Source organism: Bos mutus, chromosome 14 (assembly GCF_027580195.1).
Source record: "Bos mutus isolate GX-2022 chromosome 14, NWIPB_WYAK_1.1, whole genome shotgun sequence".
NCBI classification, from domain to species: domain Eukaryota; kingdom Metazoa; phylum Chordata; class Mammalia; order Artiodactyla; family Bovidae; genus Bos; species Bos mutus.
Window position 1 is genome coordinate 17,559,734 of NC_091630.1, and position 18,730 is coordinate 17,578,463.

Here is an 18,730-nt window from a genome sequence, read left to right on the forward strand (position 1 = left end):
AGGAGTCAGCGGAGCAGGAGATGAAAACAGGTGGAGGCAGAGATGACCTCCAGATGCCCTGGATATTGAAGACGATCAGGATTTCTGAAGGAGGAGCCATTGTATAAGAAAGAAGCCCAGTGACCTTGAAGTCACATCCAAGGGTGAGAATCAGAGACTCTTGTGGTTCTGTGTACATTCTTTCAGGTACCTCTTCATTTGGTCAAAATTAGAACACATTCATCCCATGCCAAGCAGACACCTAGCTTTGTTCCTTCATCCAGGAATTTTCAGTCTTCTTTTTATTTGCTGTTCTAATAATAAAAAGGGCCCAGGCATGGACTGAATTGATAATACACATCGTCAGCATCAATGTTCCCAAACATGAGGAGGTTCTTGCCCTTACCCTCAGGTAATGCTGGCTGTGAACACGATGTTCTTGGAGTTATTTTTCAAATAGTTCTGTTTTCAAATATTTATCCATTTAAGCAACATCGGTATTTAATGCTGAAAGGACATCTGTTCTGCTAGCCTGGCACCTGACTTCTGAGATAGAACTTTTTTTTAGGTCTAAGTCCACCTCCTCATGGAAGAAAAATCAATTTTTACTCCAAGCAAATGAAGTTACCTGACATTCTTGTTCCAACTTATGCGAGGGACCTTGAGGAGATTATAGCGTGTCTTGTTGGTGGGTTTTCAGGTATGTTTTTGTGTCCCCAGCACAGAAGGGCATCATTATGATCGCTTAGTCAAAACTCAAAAGCCTGAAAGGTTTTTGCACATCTCATTTCAATTCAGGGATTTTTTTCCCCCACAGAGATTCACATGCGCACATAAAGTTGGTCCATGGCTAGTCTCCAGCCCATGCAGAGTTATTTGCCAATTTCAGAGAAGCAGAGAATGAAGACACTCATGCCCTGTCATCCATCATTTTTTTCCTATGAACCTTACAGCTGGATATTGAAAATCTGGATTTGATTTTTTTTCAAGTCACCTGAATAGCCTATATACATGGATATAAAGAAATATAACCAGCAAGTGTTTGCAGTATTGAGTCAGAACTGAAGACATTTGAAGCCTTTTCAGCAGTGTTTTGTATTGCTTCCCAACCTGATTTTGAATGTTCTTTTCACAGGTTGTGTTTCTGACTGGCTTTGGCTATGTGTACGTGGACACCATCCATCACTGTGGCACAGTCTTCATCAACGTGGCCCCAGAAGGAAAAGCTGGGCCTGTCGTAACTAATACCAACAGGTAGGCTTAACTAGTATCCAAGTAGCAGCAGGGTAAGTGTCACATTAAACAGTTGTAAATCTACTATTCACCATTTTTTGTTATCCATATATATATGTGTGTGTATAAAGCTTTTGATTAATTATTCTGTAATCCATAAGGATATGGTTATTAGCATTTAGTTACACCCATAAGAAGAAGCAATATATCATCTTCCATGGATACGCTTTCCAATTCTTCTCTGGTAAGCTTAACAAACTGATTTATAAACTGAGACATGCATCTTAGAATTATACATTATCGTTAGCATGAAATACAGATTAATGCCTCTCTATCCACATGACCACCTAGTAATCAGTAATTAGACTTATCAATTAGAGCTACAGCGAAAGTAAAGTCGCCTCTTAGAGCCACATTTCCCCCGCTTTGACCTGAATGTTGCCATCAGGTTTTGTAAATATGAACCAGAGTTAATATCCTTAACTTAAAAGAATTCATATAACTCTGTAGGAATAATATGAAGATTGTCCCTCCTTCCAAAAATTAAATTATGGTAAAAAACACAACCGGAAAATTCTGGGAAGTGGAAACACAAATAACCAAAGAAATGCAAACTTTAAATGAGACATTACATATTGAATTAACAATGATGTTCCATCGTATACCTGGAGAAGGGAATGGCAACCCACTCCAATCTTCTTGCCTGGAGAATTTCATGGACAGAGGAGCCTGGTGAGCTACAGTCCATGGGGTTGCAAAGAGTCAGACATGACTGAGTGACGAAAACACACATTTCCGTCATATACAGTCCTACTAAAAGCGTAAATTGTTACTATTTTCTAGAAAGCACTTTAGTAATATGTATTAAGAGCTTTAAAATCCCTTTGGCTTGGAAATTCTGCTTTTAAGAGTTTTAAGAGCTTAAGAGTTAAAGCAGTAATTAGAGAAGTAGGCAAAGATATACAGAGAGATTTTATCACATTGCTAATTATAATGGCAAAATATTCAGAGTACAGATCCTGTCAGCAGGGAAATAGATGATACACAGTTGTACAAAAAATGGTGTATCCACAGAATATACCATTATAGGGTTTTAGTGGGATAGAAAAATACTTGTAATGAATCTAAAATAAAGCAAATGGAATATAAATTCGAATATACAAATATATCCTAGTTATGTACACACACACATATTCACACTTACGTACATACATGCACACACATTCTCATACATACAGAAAACATTCCTAGAAATAACACTGGAAAGAAAAGAATCAAAGTTGTTAATAGATGTACAGTTATAAGTGATTATTTAATGATTTTCTATTTATTAATTTTATATAAGAACATATTTTATAATCAAAGTTAATTTATTTAAATTTTAATTTAAAATATAAAATACTGTCATCAACTTTTATACATTTGTTTAAGCCCTTTTTTTTTCTAAATTCCTTGCTTTTCATATATGGTTAAGAACTCATTAATTTGGACCTTGCCATAGTATGATTAATTTGAATTTATAATATTGCAAATAGGTTGGGTAGATGGTTTCCTTTGACCAGAAGAATTTGTAAAAACAAATTAATAGCGTAATAAAACCAAAGACTAAATTTTGAATTGCATAAGCCAGGATTTCAAGCCCACACAGCTCAGGAATGTTTTATATAGGGCATTAGTAGGGCATTGCTTGTGCAGTAGCAACAATCCATGCATTCAGTGACAGAAATAAGACCTAAGTATTTACTGGTATTTCCTTAATTCATTTGTTCAGCAAGTATTTCTCAAATGCTTACTGGATGCCAGTGCTATTCTTACCTGTGACCTAACAGTCCCAAGTCCCTGTTCCCGAGGAGATCAGATTCTCATAGGTGTGCAATGGGAGGACAGAATGAACATAATAAAAAAGGAAATTTTATGGTTTAGTGGAAGATTGGAGTTCTGTAGCAATAAAAGCAAAGCCTGGTTGGGACCAGGAATTACCCAGCTATAGGAACAGAAAGAGGATAGTTTTGAAAAACTGGTATAGGTAAGCCTCACCAAGAAGCTGACATTTAAGCAAAGACTTGAAAGCACCCAGCGCGGGTTAGTAATATGATTATCTGGGGAGAACTCTCCAGACAAAGGGCACAGCCAGTTCAGAAGTCGGAAGCAGTGCACGGGCATATTGGAGGAGCAGGGACTAGGCCAGGGCGGGCCAAGTGCAGTGGGTGAGCTAGGAGGAACCAGGGCCCAGGGCCAGGCAGGGGATGGCTGGAAGGAGGGCACAGGTTGCACAAGGCTTCGTTTTCTTCTGAGTGAAATGAGGAAGTCATTGGATCTGTTTGAACGGAGAAGTTACCTGATTTGACATAAATTTTTAGAAGACCATGGCTCCTTTTCTTTTAATTTTATTGAAGTATAGTATATATATATATATATATATATTTCACATACATTCTTTTTCACGTTGTTTTCCATTATGGTTTGTCACAGAATATTGAATATAGTTCCCTATGCTTTTGAAGTAAACTATAGAGAAGTAATGGCACCCCACTCCAGCACTCTTGCCTGGAAAATCCCATGGATGGAGGAGCCTGGTAGGCTGCAGTCCATGGGGTCCCTAAGAGTCAGACACGACTGAGTGATTTCACTTTCACTTTTCACTTTCATGCATTGGCGAAGGAAATGGCAACCCACTCCAGAGTTCTTGCCTGGAGAATCCCAGGGACAGGGGCGTCTGGTGGGCTGCCGTCTTTGGGGTCGCACAGGGTCGGACACGACTGAAGCAACTCAGCAGCAGTAGCAGCATAGAGAAGTAAAGGAGGAAGCAAGGAGACTAGTTAGGTGACTATTACAGTTATTCACACTAGAGGCTTAGGCTACACTACAGGGAAAGTGGTAAGAAATGGTTAGATTCACAATGCAGTTTAAGAAGAAACCAATGGAATTTTCCCTGATGCATTGGATGTGGGTTGAAAATAGAGGCATCAAGAACTCTCAAAGTTTTGGTCTGAGCAACTGGTAGGATGTAATCATCATAAACTAAGATGAGAACAATTGTTGTGTGGGTTTGGGGGTAAGATCATGAGTATGACCACACACATGACCCTGGAGACGTCTGAGACCTGTAAGAGACTCCTGTGTGGATGGGCAGTTAGAAATGCAAGATCTGCGCTCACAGGGAGTTCTAGGCTGAATGTGTGACTGTAGAAGTCATCAGCATATAGATGCCAAACCGCGGGCCCAGATGAAGCCCTCCAAGGGGAGTGAGTGGAGATGGGGAGAGAAGAGGGCCCGGGGCTGAAGCTTGGGCACCTGCCCTTTAAGAGGAGGGAGTCCCATAGGTGATGAGTGACGAGACATACAAGAGCTGAGAGCAGACGGGCCAAGAAAGGATTTCCAGAAGGAGGGAGTTAGCCACTTGAATGCCATAGTACGGGCGTGAGTCACAGACTTCAAGCTCATTGTTCAATTTAGCAACAAGGAAGTCCCTTGGGGTCCCTAATGGGAGTTGCTCTGGTAGAGGAGGTGGGACAGAGCCTGCCTGGAGCAAGGCTAAGAGAAAATGGAAAGTGAGGAACAGGAGACAAGGTGTATGTGCTTTGGGGTGTTTATGTGAAGGGGATCAGGAAAAGGGTAGCTAGAGGAGGAGTTAGTTAATGAGAGGGATTTTTTAAGATAAGAGAAATAATAGCATGTTTTTAAGCTGCTGGTAAGGAAGAAGAAATGGTGTAGGAGGGAGTGAATTGCTAGAGCAGTGACTTTGAAGGGGGTGAGAGCATGATGGCTTAGCTCAGGACAGAGGGGTTAGTGGAGTAGCAGGGTCTGCTCAGCTCTAAACGTGACAGGGAGAGCAGAGCACGCGCACAGCCCATGCTGGTTGCTGGGCCGTGCTGGGAGGTTCATGGGAAGTTTTCTCTTGCTTGCTCTTACTTTTCCCAATATAAGGCACCTTGGTTATTTTATCATGACCTTTCGCCTCGTGATGATCACAACAGAATTAGTGCACAAAGAACTCAGAGGATTTGGGAATAAAAATCCGGTGTTGATGAGGGGAACAGGATAGAGCAGCATGACGAGAGCTTGTAATGGTCCCTTTGGGAACATCTCCCAGTGCTGTTGGAGTGTGCCTGGCTCTGTCCAGACACAATGTACTGGAAGTTCAGTTCTTAATTTGTTTCTTATGAGAATCTGATGGGACATCAGGAGGTTTCTAAGAAGGCTCTGTCATTGCAAATCTACTAAGACATTAAGGAAGGGAGGGAGGGAGGAAAAGAAAAGAAAATTGGAGGAGAAATGCTCATGTTCTCTTCCGTTTCTCCTCCAGAACTCTGGAGAAGATCGTGACATTTAAAATGTTCATCACTCAGTTGAGCCTGGCGGTGTTTGATGACCTCACTCACCACAGAGCGTCATCCGAGCTTCTGAGACTCACACTGGACCACGTTTTCCTCCAGATGGCCCCCGTGGCTGGTCACCTCCCTGGGGAAGAGATGGCCGCCGCCCCCTTTCACGTCTACTCCGTGGAGGTCTGCTGCGGGGACCTGCAGCTGGACAACCAGCTGTACAACAAGTCCAGTTTCCACTTCGCTGTCTTGGTCTGCCAGGGGGAGAAAACAGAATCTCCTCAGTGCTCCAAGATGCAGAGTCTCCTCGTATCCAGCGAAGATTTGGAAGAATACAAGAAAAACTGCTTTATCAAACTCTGCCTCACGTTAACCGAAGGCAAGGACGTCCTGTTTGATGTGAACGAGTTCAGTTTTGAATTGAAACCTGCCCGGTTATATGTGGAAGACACGTTTGTCTACTACATCAAAACTCTGTTTGAGACCTACCTGCCCAGCAGCAGCCCGGGCGCTCAGCCCACAGCTCTCGCAGGCGGCAGACAGGTGCTGCCCGCGCAGGTGAGGCAGCACGCCCGGGCCTTGGTGCATCCCGTGAAGCTGCAGAAGCTGGTGATACAGCCCGTGAACCTCCTCGTCAGCATCCACGCGTCCCTCAAGCTGTACATCGCCTCTGACCACACTCCGCTCTCCTTCTCAGTGTTTGAAAGAGGCCCCATCTTCACCACGGCCAGGCAGCTCGTCCACGCCCTGGCCATGCACTACGCCGCAGGGGCCCTCTTCAGAGCAGGTGAGGACACAGCAGAGGGAGCCTGAGCGAGAAAGAAAGGCTTCAGGGTGGTCCTGACTCCAAGACACAGGGAAGTGGCATGGGAGGGTGAGGGGCAGTTGGACAGCAGTGACTGGAATGCAGACCCTGCCACTGCGGGCTGTGAGGCGGGGGCAAGTTACTGAACCTCCCACATCTCAGTTTCCTCACCCGTAAAATGGGTTTTAAGATTTCTGACAAGAAAACAATGGAAGTGTGTGAAGTACCCTGAATTTAGAGTGGCGCTTAATGAACCCTTAAGCAGTAGCAGCCGTTAAATTTGCTGTTATGTAACAGAATTTTGATTCCCATTTAGCAAGTGCCTTTTCGGCTCCTTAAAGACACAAGGCTCTATATCAGGGAGCTAGTGCAGCCAGGAAAACCAGCCCAGGCCCTCTCAGCCTCTGGGCCTAAAAGAAATGTAGTTCTGGGCTGTTAACTTTCTTCATTACGGCCCATGAATAGCTCTAGGTGAGAAATTCAGAGGATTTGTGTGCTCGTCAGATGCATAAAGAGCCTTCTACCTACCCAGTGCAGCCTTGCCTGTCTAGACAGATGGCAAAGAGAAGGCTGTAGGTGTCTCAGCCTCTCCACAGACCTGAGCGGGAAGAGTCCGCGGGGGGTGTTTGGCTGTGTGTACAGAGTGTGGTGTGGGGAGTACTGTGAGCTGAAGGTGGTTTTGGAGACCAGGTTGTCTCCAGATTCCCTATGGTAATGGGCGTCAGAGCTCACCTTCCTGACCTAAATTCACTCACGCCTGAAACTCTCCGGTTTCAGTCTGATAATCGGGCTCCTCACGTTGCTATGAACTCCAGGCGACCAACACCAACCAACCGGAGCTGGTCTCGCAGTCCCTTCTGGTAAAGCGCAGGGAGGTCTTACTTTCTAAAACTAACGCAGGACAGAACGTGGTAACATTGTCCTTGGTGAGTGCATTCCCAGATAAGACAACATTGTAGCAGTGACCAGCCGACCCATGTTGTTGCCATACTGGTAAGATTATATTTTCTCCGGAACAAAATCCTTAGCTACCCAGAACTCTGCATGGCCAGATCAGAGGAGGTCCCTGCCCTGAAACTTGTTCTCATAGCCTGTACCACAAGGAAGAAAAGACTTCCCTCTTGCTAAGAAATTATTTTAAAACAAGCAGCTACCATTTCAAATTTAATAGGTATATGAAAAGCTTTACTCTTTCAGGCAGTTTTTGCTTTTCCCATGAGAAGCAGGCAGGTAGGTTACTGAGCTCTGGTCTGGAGCTTAGGAAGGAGTAAGCTTCCCGACTACCCGGTCATCGCCTTGGGCGAAGGTGTGGGAGCACCCGTCAGAGTAGTGAGCTGGCAGGGAAACTCCAGCTGTGACCACCACCAGGGAACCACGTCCTGCAGCCTCTGTGCTAAAAGTGACCTCTCTTTCATTTTTCATGAGCTTTCACAGGAACATTGTTTGGATTTTTTGGTAATCTACCTAAAAGTTCTCCAAGCTGCTGTCCCAGTCTCATTATATGCTGAAACAAATTCTACACTAGAGAGCCAAGTTTTTAGGCCTGTTGGGAGTTCTGTCACTAAAGGCCTTACAGACAGTCTGAAGATTATCTGGAGGAAAGCAGTGGGAATGGGAAGAGGGTAGGAGGTTTCCCCTGGGTAGAAGCATCTCAGAGAGAATGTACTGGCCTTCTTGGGAAAGGAAGGGCTGGCCTGGGAGTGGGCAGGTTGCCTCACTTGTCTCACTTGGGTCAGGGTTCACCCATGGGACTTGATTAAATGGCTGAAGTACCCTGACCTCATTTCTGGGGAAGTACAATAAAGTGATTAGAAATGAGTGACCACTGACCCTATTTGAAGGAGACTGTGTGGACTCTCTAATTTCCCGGGCTCCCTCTCTATTTCCAAGGCTTGGCTCTATGGGCAGCCAGTTACCTTTTTTCAATAAAATCTCCAAACCCAGTAAGCAAAACGATATGTTTGCTTTTGGAGAGAAATAATTAAAGGCAGAATGCCTTTGGGTGGTTTGGTCCTTTTCTGGCCTTCTCAGGGGCCTTGAGAAGTAGCTCTGGTCCATACCTAGACTCCCCATCTGCAGTGGCCCGACCCAGGACTGTCCGCCTCACCTTCATGTGGCCGGGCTGTGGGCTGGAAGGTGGGGCTGGCTGCCTGCCATGCGCCCTGTGCCCCTCTGCGCCGGCCTGACCAGGCCCATCGGACAGTGCGTGCTCTCTGCTTGGCAGTAGCTAACTCTCCTTTCTTCATCTCTGTATGGAAGCTTTGGAGAAAAGGGCAGTTGTTTCGAGTCCAATCTGTTGCCTCCAAGTGAACCTTCCAACTCCTCCAGGCTAAAGGAAATCTGTTGTTTCTTTACATCCGGAGAAGGCCCTCTGAGGGAGAACATTCCACAACCTTCCATGGTAGCCTGCCTACTCAGTTAGGCCCGGGCTCGCAGGAAGAGGGAGGGTGGGCTTTGGAATTGGGTAAGCCTGGCCTTGAAGCCCTCCCACGTGTGTCTAAGCAGCAGGGAGATGGGGAGAATTGAGCCACAGTCCCCTCCTCGTCCCGCCCGCTCTCAAGACACTGGTGACAGGGCAACACGACATCCCATGAGGCTCTGTCCCCTGAGCCTGGCACGGTCCCTTCGGCCAGGGAGAGGCTTAGTCCTTAGCTAAATCTGAAATTACGTGAAGGCAGGTACTAAGGCTTGCAGAGTGGCTGGGCAAAGTAAGTGAGGTGAATGCCTGGCCACCCAGAGGCCCCTCCATTTATAATCCTCATCTTCTGGAAATAATTCCCTCTTTTCACCTAAACCCTGATGTTGTCTTCTAATGTTCCAGAGGAGAGAAGGGGGCCCAACATGTAAGGATGTTCCTCTCCAAAGGGCTGGGCTTGGGGACCCTTTGGGGTTGATGACTTGACTGGGGGGGGCGGGTGGTCTCTGTCCCAGGCCTGGCCTCCCGGGACCTGCCTCAGAGGACATGGGATCGGCTCCCACTTGGGTCCTGCCCCCCACAGCCTCCCCTTGAAGCCCTCTCAGCCCTGGGCTGGGGAGGTCAGCATGTTTCCCAAAGACACTGTGTTTGGACTCGTACTCTCCTGAGCCCCCAGCCTTTGCCTGCCTCTTGCATCCTCTGAGTGAGAGCCCCAAGCCCCCACCCAGGAGCGAAGACGGGGAGCCGCTCCGGGGTCCACACTCAGCCACGTTCCCACGGGGCCGAACGCTCGGCAGTCAGGCAGCCAAGCAGGCCGGCTCCTGGCAAGCCCCAGCTCAAATAGGAAACCAGATCCCAAGCTCCCCGCCTGGGACCCTCAGGGAACACGCCCCTCTCGCTAAGCTAATCAGTATGTCCCTGTCACTAGAGTTTACACAACTGAAGCTGGGCTGGAAGAGGAGACATTTCTCTGGCTCCAGCTCCACTCCAAAGGGAAGCGCTCAGCTTGGTGGGATTGGGAAAGACTAAAAATAACTCCTCCGTCCCTGTCAGAGCTGCGCGTCCCCTTTGCAGCACCCCATTTAGCATCTGGCCTCCTCCGCGTCCCGGCCCCTCGCTGCACCAAGGAGCTTTAAGGAGAACCCCCGGCCTGCGGACACCTGCTGCCCCAGGGGCCGCCTTGACTTGGAGGGGGCGGGAGCGTCATCCCCCTGCACACGGGTCCCTTTTAGCAGGAATACGGGAGGCAGGGAAGTCATATTAAAGCTATTTGTGAGGCTGCCAAAAGGATCACTTTGATTTATAAAGTATGAAAGTTTGCCATTTATGAATTCACAGTGAATGAGTTATTTCCCATATTTTGCTCCAGAGGAGCTTATTACATTCTCAATTCTAGTGTGAAAAATGAATTGCAGGGAAAATGGGTCACTTTTCCCAAATGTTGAAAGTGCTGCATTTAAGGTTTCAGTCACCCCTTCTCTCTGGTCTCCCTCGCAGGCTGGGTGGTTGGATCCCTGGAAATCCTTGGCAGCCCGGCGAGTCTGGTGCGAAGCATCGGGAACGGCATCGCCGACTTCTTCAGGCTTCCGTACGAGGGGCTGACCCGAGGCCCGGGAGCCTTCGTGAGCGGGGTTTCCAGAGGGACTACATCGTTTGTGAAGCACATTTCCAAAGGTAGCTCTTCAGGTTCCTGGTAATGAGGCCTGATTTTCATTACTTCCCTGTCTTTTTAGAGAACGTCTTAAACGTTCTCCATGAATTAACATTGCCTCTAGCTTTGTTTGGCTTGTTAGCTGGCAGTGAGATGTTGGATTTGTAACAAAGCCCATATATAATGTCTTATGTTTTAAACAGATCACTGCTTGCCTGTAGTTGTGTGAAAATGTTTCAGAAACTTCAGAATTTGAAACCTCCCATTGGGAAAACAAGGATTGGCTCGACTGTTATTCCATGTGATAAATGCAGAAATATTAAAGGTGTTTAGGACTTCTGCTAAACATCAGAAATCCTACACTGTGTTGCCTCATCATATACATATATTTTTTAATGTAGATACAGTTGTCATAACTTTCTTAAGGAGCAGGATACATTTTGACAGTGGAAGCCGGTGGGGAGGTGAGCGGGCCAGCTTTCCCCCGGCTCGCCACGTACACAGCGCCACCTTGTGGCCAGGACGCGTCATCGGGCACAGGAGCCAAACTGCAGTCGGCCACCCCCACCCCCCACCTCGGGAAGCAGCGTGCTTCCCTTTCATCCGTGTTTGTTTGCCCATATTTTGGTCAAGTTGGCAGTGACTCAGGAACTAACAAGGTCCATCTGAGTCCCCGTTTCTTCTCAGTGGGAGGCAGGGGAAACAGGGCAAAGGCCTTCTCCCTCCGCCCGGTAAAAGACCTTTTACAGTCAACAGTACTGCAACTCTCTTATGAGTGGTCAGGTTATAGAAGTCTCTAGAAGGCTTCAAACAAGACTTGAGCTTGAAATACAAGAACCCATGATCCATAGAGGGGGACTGGCAAGAGAACAGCAAGAGCAATAAACCAAATTCCATGGACAGTGACAGGGCCACTCCCCCGGGGGCCCCTGGTCATCCGGGAGGCCTGTGAGCTGAGCCGCAGGAACCCAAGGGTGAGTCACTGCAGATTTCTCACTCCTGACACTTGAATCTTTGTGGTTCTGTTGTTTTTATTTTAAAATAAGACAACCAACACCTGCTAAATCGAACTCCAGTGGTAATTTTAGCGTAGTGACTCACTGAATTTTTTTTACACTTGTTCTTTCCTCTTAGCAAAATCTGTTTGGTTTGTCTGTGTGTGTATGTGTGTGTGTGTGTGTACATGGATTTTTTTTTTTTCTTTTCAGATGACTGGTAAAGATGCAGCTGCAAAAACATCTTCCATTTCTTCTTGAACCTAGACATCCAATAACAGATGAACTAATTCGTTAGCTTCAGGATATGTCCATTAATGTCTTTCAGTTTTGCTCACTGAGACCTATGCAGACTTGCTGGAGGGGATTATGACTGTCTTGAGCAAGATGCAGAAATAGCCTTTCTTGGGAAAACCAGATAGAATCCTGGCTTTCACATGCCTTACTCTCTTTATTGTCTTCACTTTTTTTTTTTTTTCCCAGCTCACACCCTGAATATAAAAATTACACATATTCTCTGTGGCATAATAATTATTTCCTGACTGTCAAATGATAAAGTTGAGTGTCTTCCTTTACTATGACTAGAGTAATGGGGAAGAATAGATCTTACTTCTAAAGTGGAAACATTCCTTTACAATCTGTTTAAAATTCAGCAACATAACCTTACCCTTTCAAATGAGAGCCGGCAAATTGCAACCTTCAAAAAACTGGGCCTCCCTGAGGACTTCAAAACTAACTATTGAAGCCAAGCCCTGGCGGTCAGATGAGCGCATGATAGCTCTGTGTGAGACTGCAGGCATTTTTCTGGTGAGGGAGGGTCTAATCCTATCCTCTGTTAGGACTGAGTGTATCATCTTTCCTCAGCAAGTGTTCACCTTCACCTCATTTTCCGAAGGCCGAGGCCTCACCCTGCCCAGGGGGGAGCCGCCCTCACTCTCCACAGGCGAGTCCAGAAGGCCGCTGTGGACTCCGCTCGCCCGCAGCGCTCCGGGGACCCCTCCCCTGGGGCCGGCATCCATGTGACCAGGACCCCAAACCCACGTGCCTCTGTGTCCTCAGGTACCCTCACGTCCATCACCAACCTGGCCACGAGCCTGGCCCGGAACATGGACCGGCTGTCGCTGGACGAGGAGCACTACAACCGGCAGGAAGAGTGGCGGCGGCAGCTCCCAGAGAGCCTGGGCGAGGGGCTCCGGCAGGGCCTGTCCCGGCTGGGCATCAGTCTGCTCGGTAAGGGGCGGGGGAGGTGGCAGAGGCGCTCAGGCGTCTGCTCACAGCCCTGGCGGGGCCAGGTACCCACCCCCGGCCGGAACCAGGGGTGGTGTGGCCCTTCCGTTTTCCTGCAGACAAAGCTGAGGCTGAGAAGAGGCCCGCAGCCTGGTCCCCACGATCCTGGTGTGGCTGCTCAGGGCCATCCTGGGGCCTGGGCCCCGCCCTTCCGCGCGCTAGTGGGAGTCGCCTCTCCCGCGCCTCCTCTCTGCTCCCTCGTGGCATCCCTAAGGCGTCATTCTCCCGGGAGGGTCCCGCTCCAGGGCGTCAACTGGAGAATGTCAGCCCACAGCTGCCTGCTTGCCCAAGGGAGTAACCGGCCAGCCTCCTGAAGCCTTACCCCCTCTCCTCCTCAGATAGAGCAATCAGCAATCGAATCGCCTGCTTTTGTTTGAGAAACACTTGAGCCATGCGCAAATGTCATGTAAACTTCAGTGAGGAGCCCACTCTTTCCTTTTATTTTTCCGAGTAATTGCCATTTGTCCAGCAGCCAAGTGGTACACGGAGAGGGGAAGACTGCTCTGGGTATTTCCAAATATTACAAACGTTTGAAAAACAAGTTGCTCTGGGAAAAAAAAAAAAATCTATAAAAAAAGGAAGCTTCAGAGCTGAAATTTTGCAGAGCAGGATTTTCAAGGGTATCTTCTGTTTATTTGTTTGCAAAGGAATTTAAAACTGTGTTGCTTGGCCGCCTGCCCGCTGAGCATCTGAAGGAGTTTGCATCTCTGGGAGATCAAAGGGGCCCAAAGCAGGGAGACCAAAGGTCAGAAACGATGAGCTTGAAAGGACCTGCCCTCTCTCCAGGCTGCAGTTCTGTACACAAGGCCTCCTCTCACAGCGGCCAGCTGAGTGAGGCTCTGACAGGAAGCAGTGAGATGTTTCAAGTTCAGGTGCAGTTACCAGAAATTGTTTAAGTCCTAACGAACCTGCAGGGATGTGGGGCATGGCCGGTGATAACGTGTGGGAATGGGGACCTGGGGTGGAGCAGCTGCTTAAGGAGCGAACCCCTCACTGGTGGCGTGGCTGCTTTGGTGTAGGTAGGGGGCGGGGAGGAGCGGGACATGGTCCTCAGGAGTCAGCAACCCCCAGGCTCGGGTTCCAGGTCCCTATCTTTGTGACCTCAGGGCTTCTCTTCTGTAAATTCGTGCTGGAAATGACACTGCCGTTACTAGAAGTAGTGGTGGTCCCTTGCGTGCCAGATGCAGCGTCCGTGCTTGGTCAGCAGCACCTTCATTATGTTATGGTAGCAGGGGAACGAGAAGGGCCGTCTGGTTCCATCGAGACCAGAGACCAGACCTCTTCAGCAAAGAGACCCATCTGACCAGTGGCTGGGGCGTCTTGGCTTTAGCTTTAGTCCGGTTGCTGTAACCATAGGAAGTGACTGTGAGGTTACCGTGGAGGCCTTGGGTCATTATCTGGCAACCGTGGGACCTCTTTCTGCTAAGAATTGTGACCTTGCATGCCCTCTGCTGTGGGCAGGAGTGCTTCCTCCCCACTGTCCAGGATCTTGGACGGAGGCACTCAGCAGAGGAGACCTGAGCTGGCTGGCATGTGGCTGTTTCCATCTTGGCTGATCTGGGCTCTTCCCACCCAGAGATGCCCACACCCACTCCCTGTTTTCCACTGTCTGAGACTGTGCGGGGTGGTAGAAATCACTTATGTGGGGAGCTGTGATTCTGCCTTTGTGACGTCACCCTTTGGAGCATGGCTCCTATTATTAACCAGGATAAATAATCCCAAACCTTTGAACTTTGCTATAGTCATCATGTTTTGTACACACTCCTCCATGCAAGGGAATCATTTAGGCTGTCTATGGAAATTGCAGTAGGCTCATGGAGTCTTTCAGAATCTAAAGTTAATTTCCGCAAACCTAGGAGTTCCAGGAATGATGTGAATCTGGTTGCGCCTGCCAGCAGTGCTCTGACCCTGGGCCCCCAGGAGCTCCGCTCCCAGCAACACACCATGAGCAGTGTGTCCATTTCTGTGCTCCTCAGACTAAGGTTGACCCAACCAGCTTCCTTTCTTGAAAGAGTTCAATAACTGTATCCCACATGATCACTGGGTCATCTCAAAACGTCTGGTCCTTGATGTATGGCAGGAAGAAAAAAGGGAGGCTAGAATGGATTTGTCGCCATGTAATACATCCCCAGAAATGGTGTATAAAACCGCTGCATGCCAGTAAGTGCCCAGCTGAAGTTAGAGCTGTTTATATATAATAGCCACGCTTAGTGAAATAAAAAACCTAGTTCCTCAGTTTCTTCCTTTATAAATGACCTAGTTAGTAAAAATATGTTTAAATAACACTTCATACATGACGTAAATATAAATGACCTAGTTAGTAAAAATATATTTAACAATTCAGGGTTGTCAGAGCACTTCCACATGAGTCATCTTGTCTGGTCTTCAAACCCTAGATGTGGATGAAGTTAGTTGACTTGCCCAGGTCGTGCATCCAGAAGGGACAAGAGCCTGGGTCTTTCCACATGTCACCCACCCTGAAGGGCTCCACGCCTGGAAACAATCAGGATGTGGGGAGACTGAACAACTGAAAGTTGCAGAGTAGGAAAAACACATTTCCCCCAAATGTTTATGAGTTTGATGGGCCTTCTTGACTCAGCTCAGCCCTCATGAGGACACTGTGGAGTGTTATGAGGCTCTTGAAAAATCCAAGGACATCTATAGCTGCCTGGCCAGGCCCATCGCCCCGGGTCAGCAAGGAAATGATGGCGCAGAGAGGGATGCCACCAAAGCTCCTGGAGGAGGTCTACAACTGTTTTCAGAAAGCAGTGGCTTTTGGAAGAACTGTCCAGCCTGCAGAGTTGGCGTCAACTCTAAGTGCAGGATTGCCCACACTTAGCAGCTCTGTTCCCCGGACAGCCCCACTTTCTACCTCAGCCTGGAGCCTGCTGAGAGGAGATGTGATCTCCATGTGGCACTTACCGGGCACGTTACCTCCCAGATGGGACTTCTCTCTCATGAATACCAAAGGCAGGCTGTCAGAACTCCCTTCTCTGACTTAAGAGTTAGTTGCTGGATTTCCCAGCAGCCACGCCCCATCTCCATGGCCACTCTCGGGATGACGTTCAGAATCCCGGCCACAACACCTCCACCAGGTAAGTCAGGACGTGGGCGCCCAGAAGGTGCTGGCCCGCGGTCCCCCTGGTGCCGCCCTCAGCCATCAGCACCCTGCGTTCCAATTAGAAGGGAGTTTCAGAACAACGAGCATGCTTCCTTCTCAGTTTGCTGATCTGTTCTGGTCAAAAACAAGCGAGCCTCAAGCTGGGATACCCAGTACACTCTGTGGGGCTTGTTTGTCCGTGGAACGGTGAGCTTTGGAGCGGTGTCACAGCCTGTGCCTCCACCATCGTGATTAAAAACAAAAAAGCCCAAAATAAAATTACAACATGCAACACGGCAGCACTGGAACAGCCACACGGGCAGAACATCAATAGTGACCAAGCCTAAAGCTGAGCGAGTCACAGAAGAGGTGAGGAGAGCCTTTTCGTTTCCTTGCTCCACAGAGCAAGCCCCCCTCTTCCACCAAAGGAAGGGCAGGAAAGGAAGCACGGCTGGGACTTCCCTGGTGGTCCGGTGGTTAGGCCTCTGCATGTCCCTCCCACGTGAGGGCATGAGTTTGATCCTTGGTTGGGGAACTAAGATCCACAGGCCACGCAGCACGGCAATAAAAGAAAAGGAGAAAGCGAAGCCAGGCTGGCCGGCACAGGAAGGGTCCCTGGAAGCCCCCTCCCCTCCCTGCTTCACCTCGTCACATCACAGCCAGCTCCACATGGCTGCCCTCCATGGCCTGATGCCCAGCAGACAAGTTTTGGGATCCATTTCCACTACCTAAAGCCTCAGAGCAGAGTTGGAGTATACAGCAGTAAATAATTTACCGGTGGTGGGATTTGGCTGGATCAGGCTTATGGAGAAAGCCCCTCTGCCTCTTTGAGAGCTGCTTCGTGGGCCGGGCTGGGGTCTCAGGCAACCGGGCCCCGTGTGTACGTCGAGCCAGAATCCCACCCGGGACCCCGGGACCCCACAGCTCCTCCTCTGCCTCTTAGGATCTAACACCTGTCACAGTGTTCAGGCTTCCCACTTCGGGGACGGCCAGAAGAGGTTATCTATCAAAGCCCCAGTAACCGAGCCTTCACTGCGGCCGGGGGCTGGAGAAAGTGGAGGATCAGAGGGGAGCCTTGCTGCGGTTCCTCTCTGCGCTTAGGCAGGTGGAGGTCAGAGCCCGGGGTGGGGGCTGCCCCAGGCACAGGCCTGACATGTTAAGGGAAAATGGGAGATTTTCACTTGCCCCCCTCCTAACTCAGTTTTAATAGTCTTAATGGAAATCTGCACCTGAGAAAAGACATTTCTACCAGAAAAATGCAAAGGCAATTAATTTGATAGTAGATTTGTTATTATTTACCCCACCTTTTCTGCTCTCAGCATGGGCGTCTTTCAAAGAAATCAGGAAGTGACATCGCAAAGGCTATATTCTTTTATATGATGCTTTTCATTTTGACCTGCCTGCCGTGAGATGATTTGAAGAGAAGACCCCAGGGTTCCTGCCCCTCCCAGTGCAGCGGGTTCCGTTAATACTTCCCAGCTGCCCTGACCTCAGATGGAGAACAGAACCTCAGATTCCTCAGACTGAAGACGCGAGGCGAGCTCCCAGCCCAGGCCCCGAGACTGGGTGTCGTAGAGCGCCTGAACCGCCGTGGCCTGTGGTTGCTGACCGCCACGGCGGCCCAGGCCAACCATGAGCAGCCTCCTCTGCTTCCAGCATCATTTGAATAAGAGGTTTGGGAAGCTGTGGTCTAGGCTGGGAAACAGACCCTTCGCTTCAGGTCACTGTTAATCTGTCAATATATAAACTTAAATGGCGCTGTCAAAATTTAGAAGAGTGGAATCCATGAAGAATGTTCCCTTTATAACTGACACAAAGGAACTGGCCTTTTTGTTTTACTGGATTTTGTTCAATGGAATATGACTTGAAATTAGCAGGTCATTAACTGAGACCTGGAAATCTCCCTTTACCCAGGAGACTTTGAATTAGTGGCATTTGGAATAATGGGATTTGACATTAGCTAAAATTTCTACCCAGGGATGGTGCATTTTCATTAATCCTAGCAGGTTTGAGTTGAAAACAGAATTCTGTCAAGAATTGTAATGAAATTTTTACCTCTTGCTGGGTTAGGGAACCCTTCACTCCGTTGTGGCAGAAAAATCTGGATTTTTGAGGCCTTTTACTCAAACTCACCCCTGGTCCCTCAGAGTACAAGGAGCAAGGAGGGGACCCACAGAGGCCGAGGGATTCACACGCCAGCTCCACGCCTGGCCCGGCTGCCCACTGGGAAAGCTGTTAGAGCAGACAGCCGTGAGTTCTGGGCTTCTAGCTGTTCTCAAGTGAAGAGTTAAGTGGCCAATCCTCAGTTGAAGTGAGAGAAAAGGAGATTTTTCCAAGACTGGTCAAGGAGAGAAGCTTGTTTTATAAACAGGATCAGTGACTAGCTTGGTGGTTAAGAATGAGGCTGTGACTCTGACTCCCTAGACCCAAATCCTGGCGCAAGCACAGGACAGCTGTGTGACCTTGGGAAAACTCCTTAACCTCCCTGTGCCTTGGCGGCCTTGTGCTGAGGATAAAACCACGACTCCTGAGGATTGTGAGAATTAACGATCTCCTACAAGTGAGCCCTTAGCATACAGTAAGCCCTTGAGACAGACTTACTGTAATAGAAATAATTATTACGATATCAATAATTAGTCTTACTATGTAATTCTTAATATATTAATATTATGTTATACTAAACGACTGCTCTTATTCTTACTAAAAGAGCGAACAAGAAAGAGGCTCGCCCTTTTCAGGTTTTTCATCCCCAGATTCAGTGAAAATGTATTCTGCTCACTCTCCTAAGGAATTGTTTCTGCTTTTCTCTAAACCGTGTTGCTTGATTTCTGGAGAAAGGTGTGTGGGTGCACTTGGAAATAGTCTGGCATGTTTATTAAATTCTAAACTGAACTTCATAGATCCTGGCTGTGTTGGGTCAAACCTAGTCAGAACATCAT

The 18,730-nt window shown here is 48.1% G+C and overlaps 1 protein-coding gene across 8 annotated transcripts in view; it reads left to right on the forward strand.

Moving 5' to 3' along the window:
• Positions 1-18,730, forward strand: part of VPS13B (vacuolar protein sorting 13 homolog B) — an 805,186-nt gene that overhangs the window by 777,568 nt on the left and 8,888 nt on the right. For all 8 annotated transcript variants that reach the window (XM_070383027.1, XM_070383026.1, XM_070383030.1 and 5 more), the window contains 4 exons: positions 1,115-1,233; positions 5,519-6,324; positions 10,256-10,432; positions 12,464-12,634. In XM_070383027.1, the coding sequence (XP_070239128.1) occupies positions 1,115-1,233; positions 5,519-6,324; positions 10,256-10,432; positions 12,464-12,634 (1,273 nt within the window). The remainder of the gene's footprint in view (positions 1-1,114; positions 1,234-5,518; positions 6,325-10,255; positions 10,433-12,463; positions 12,635-18,730) is intronic.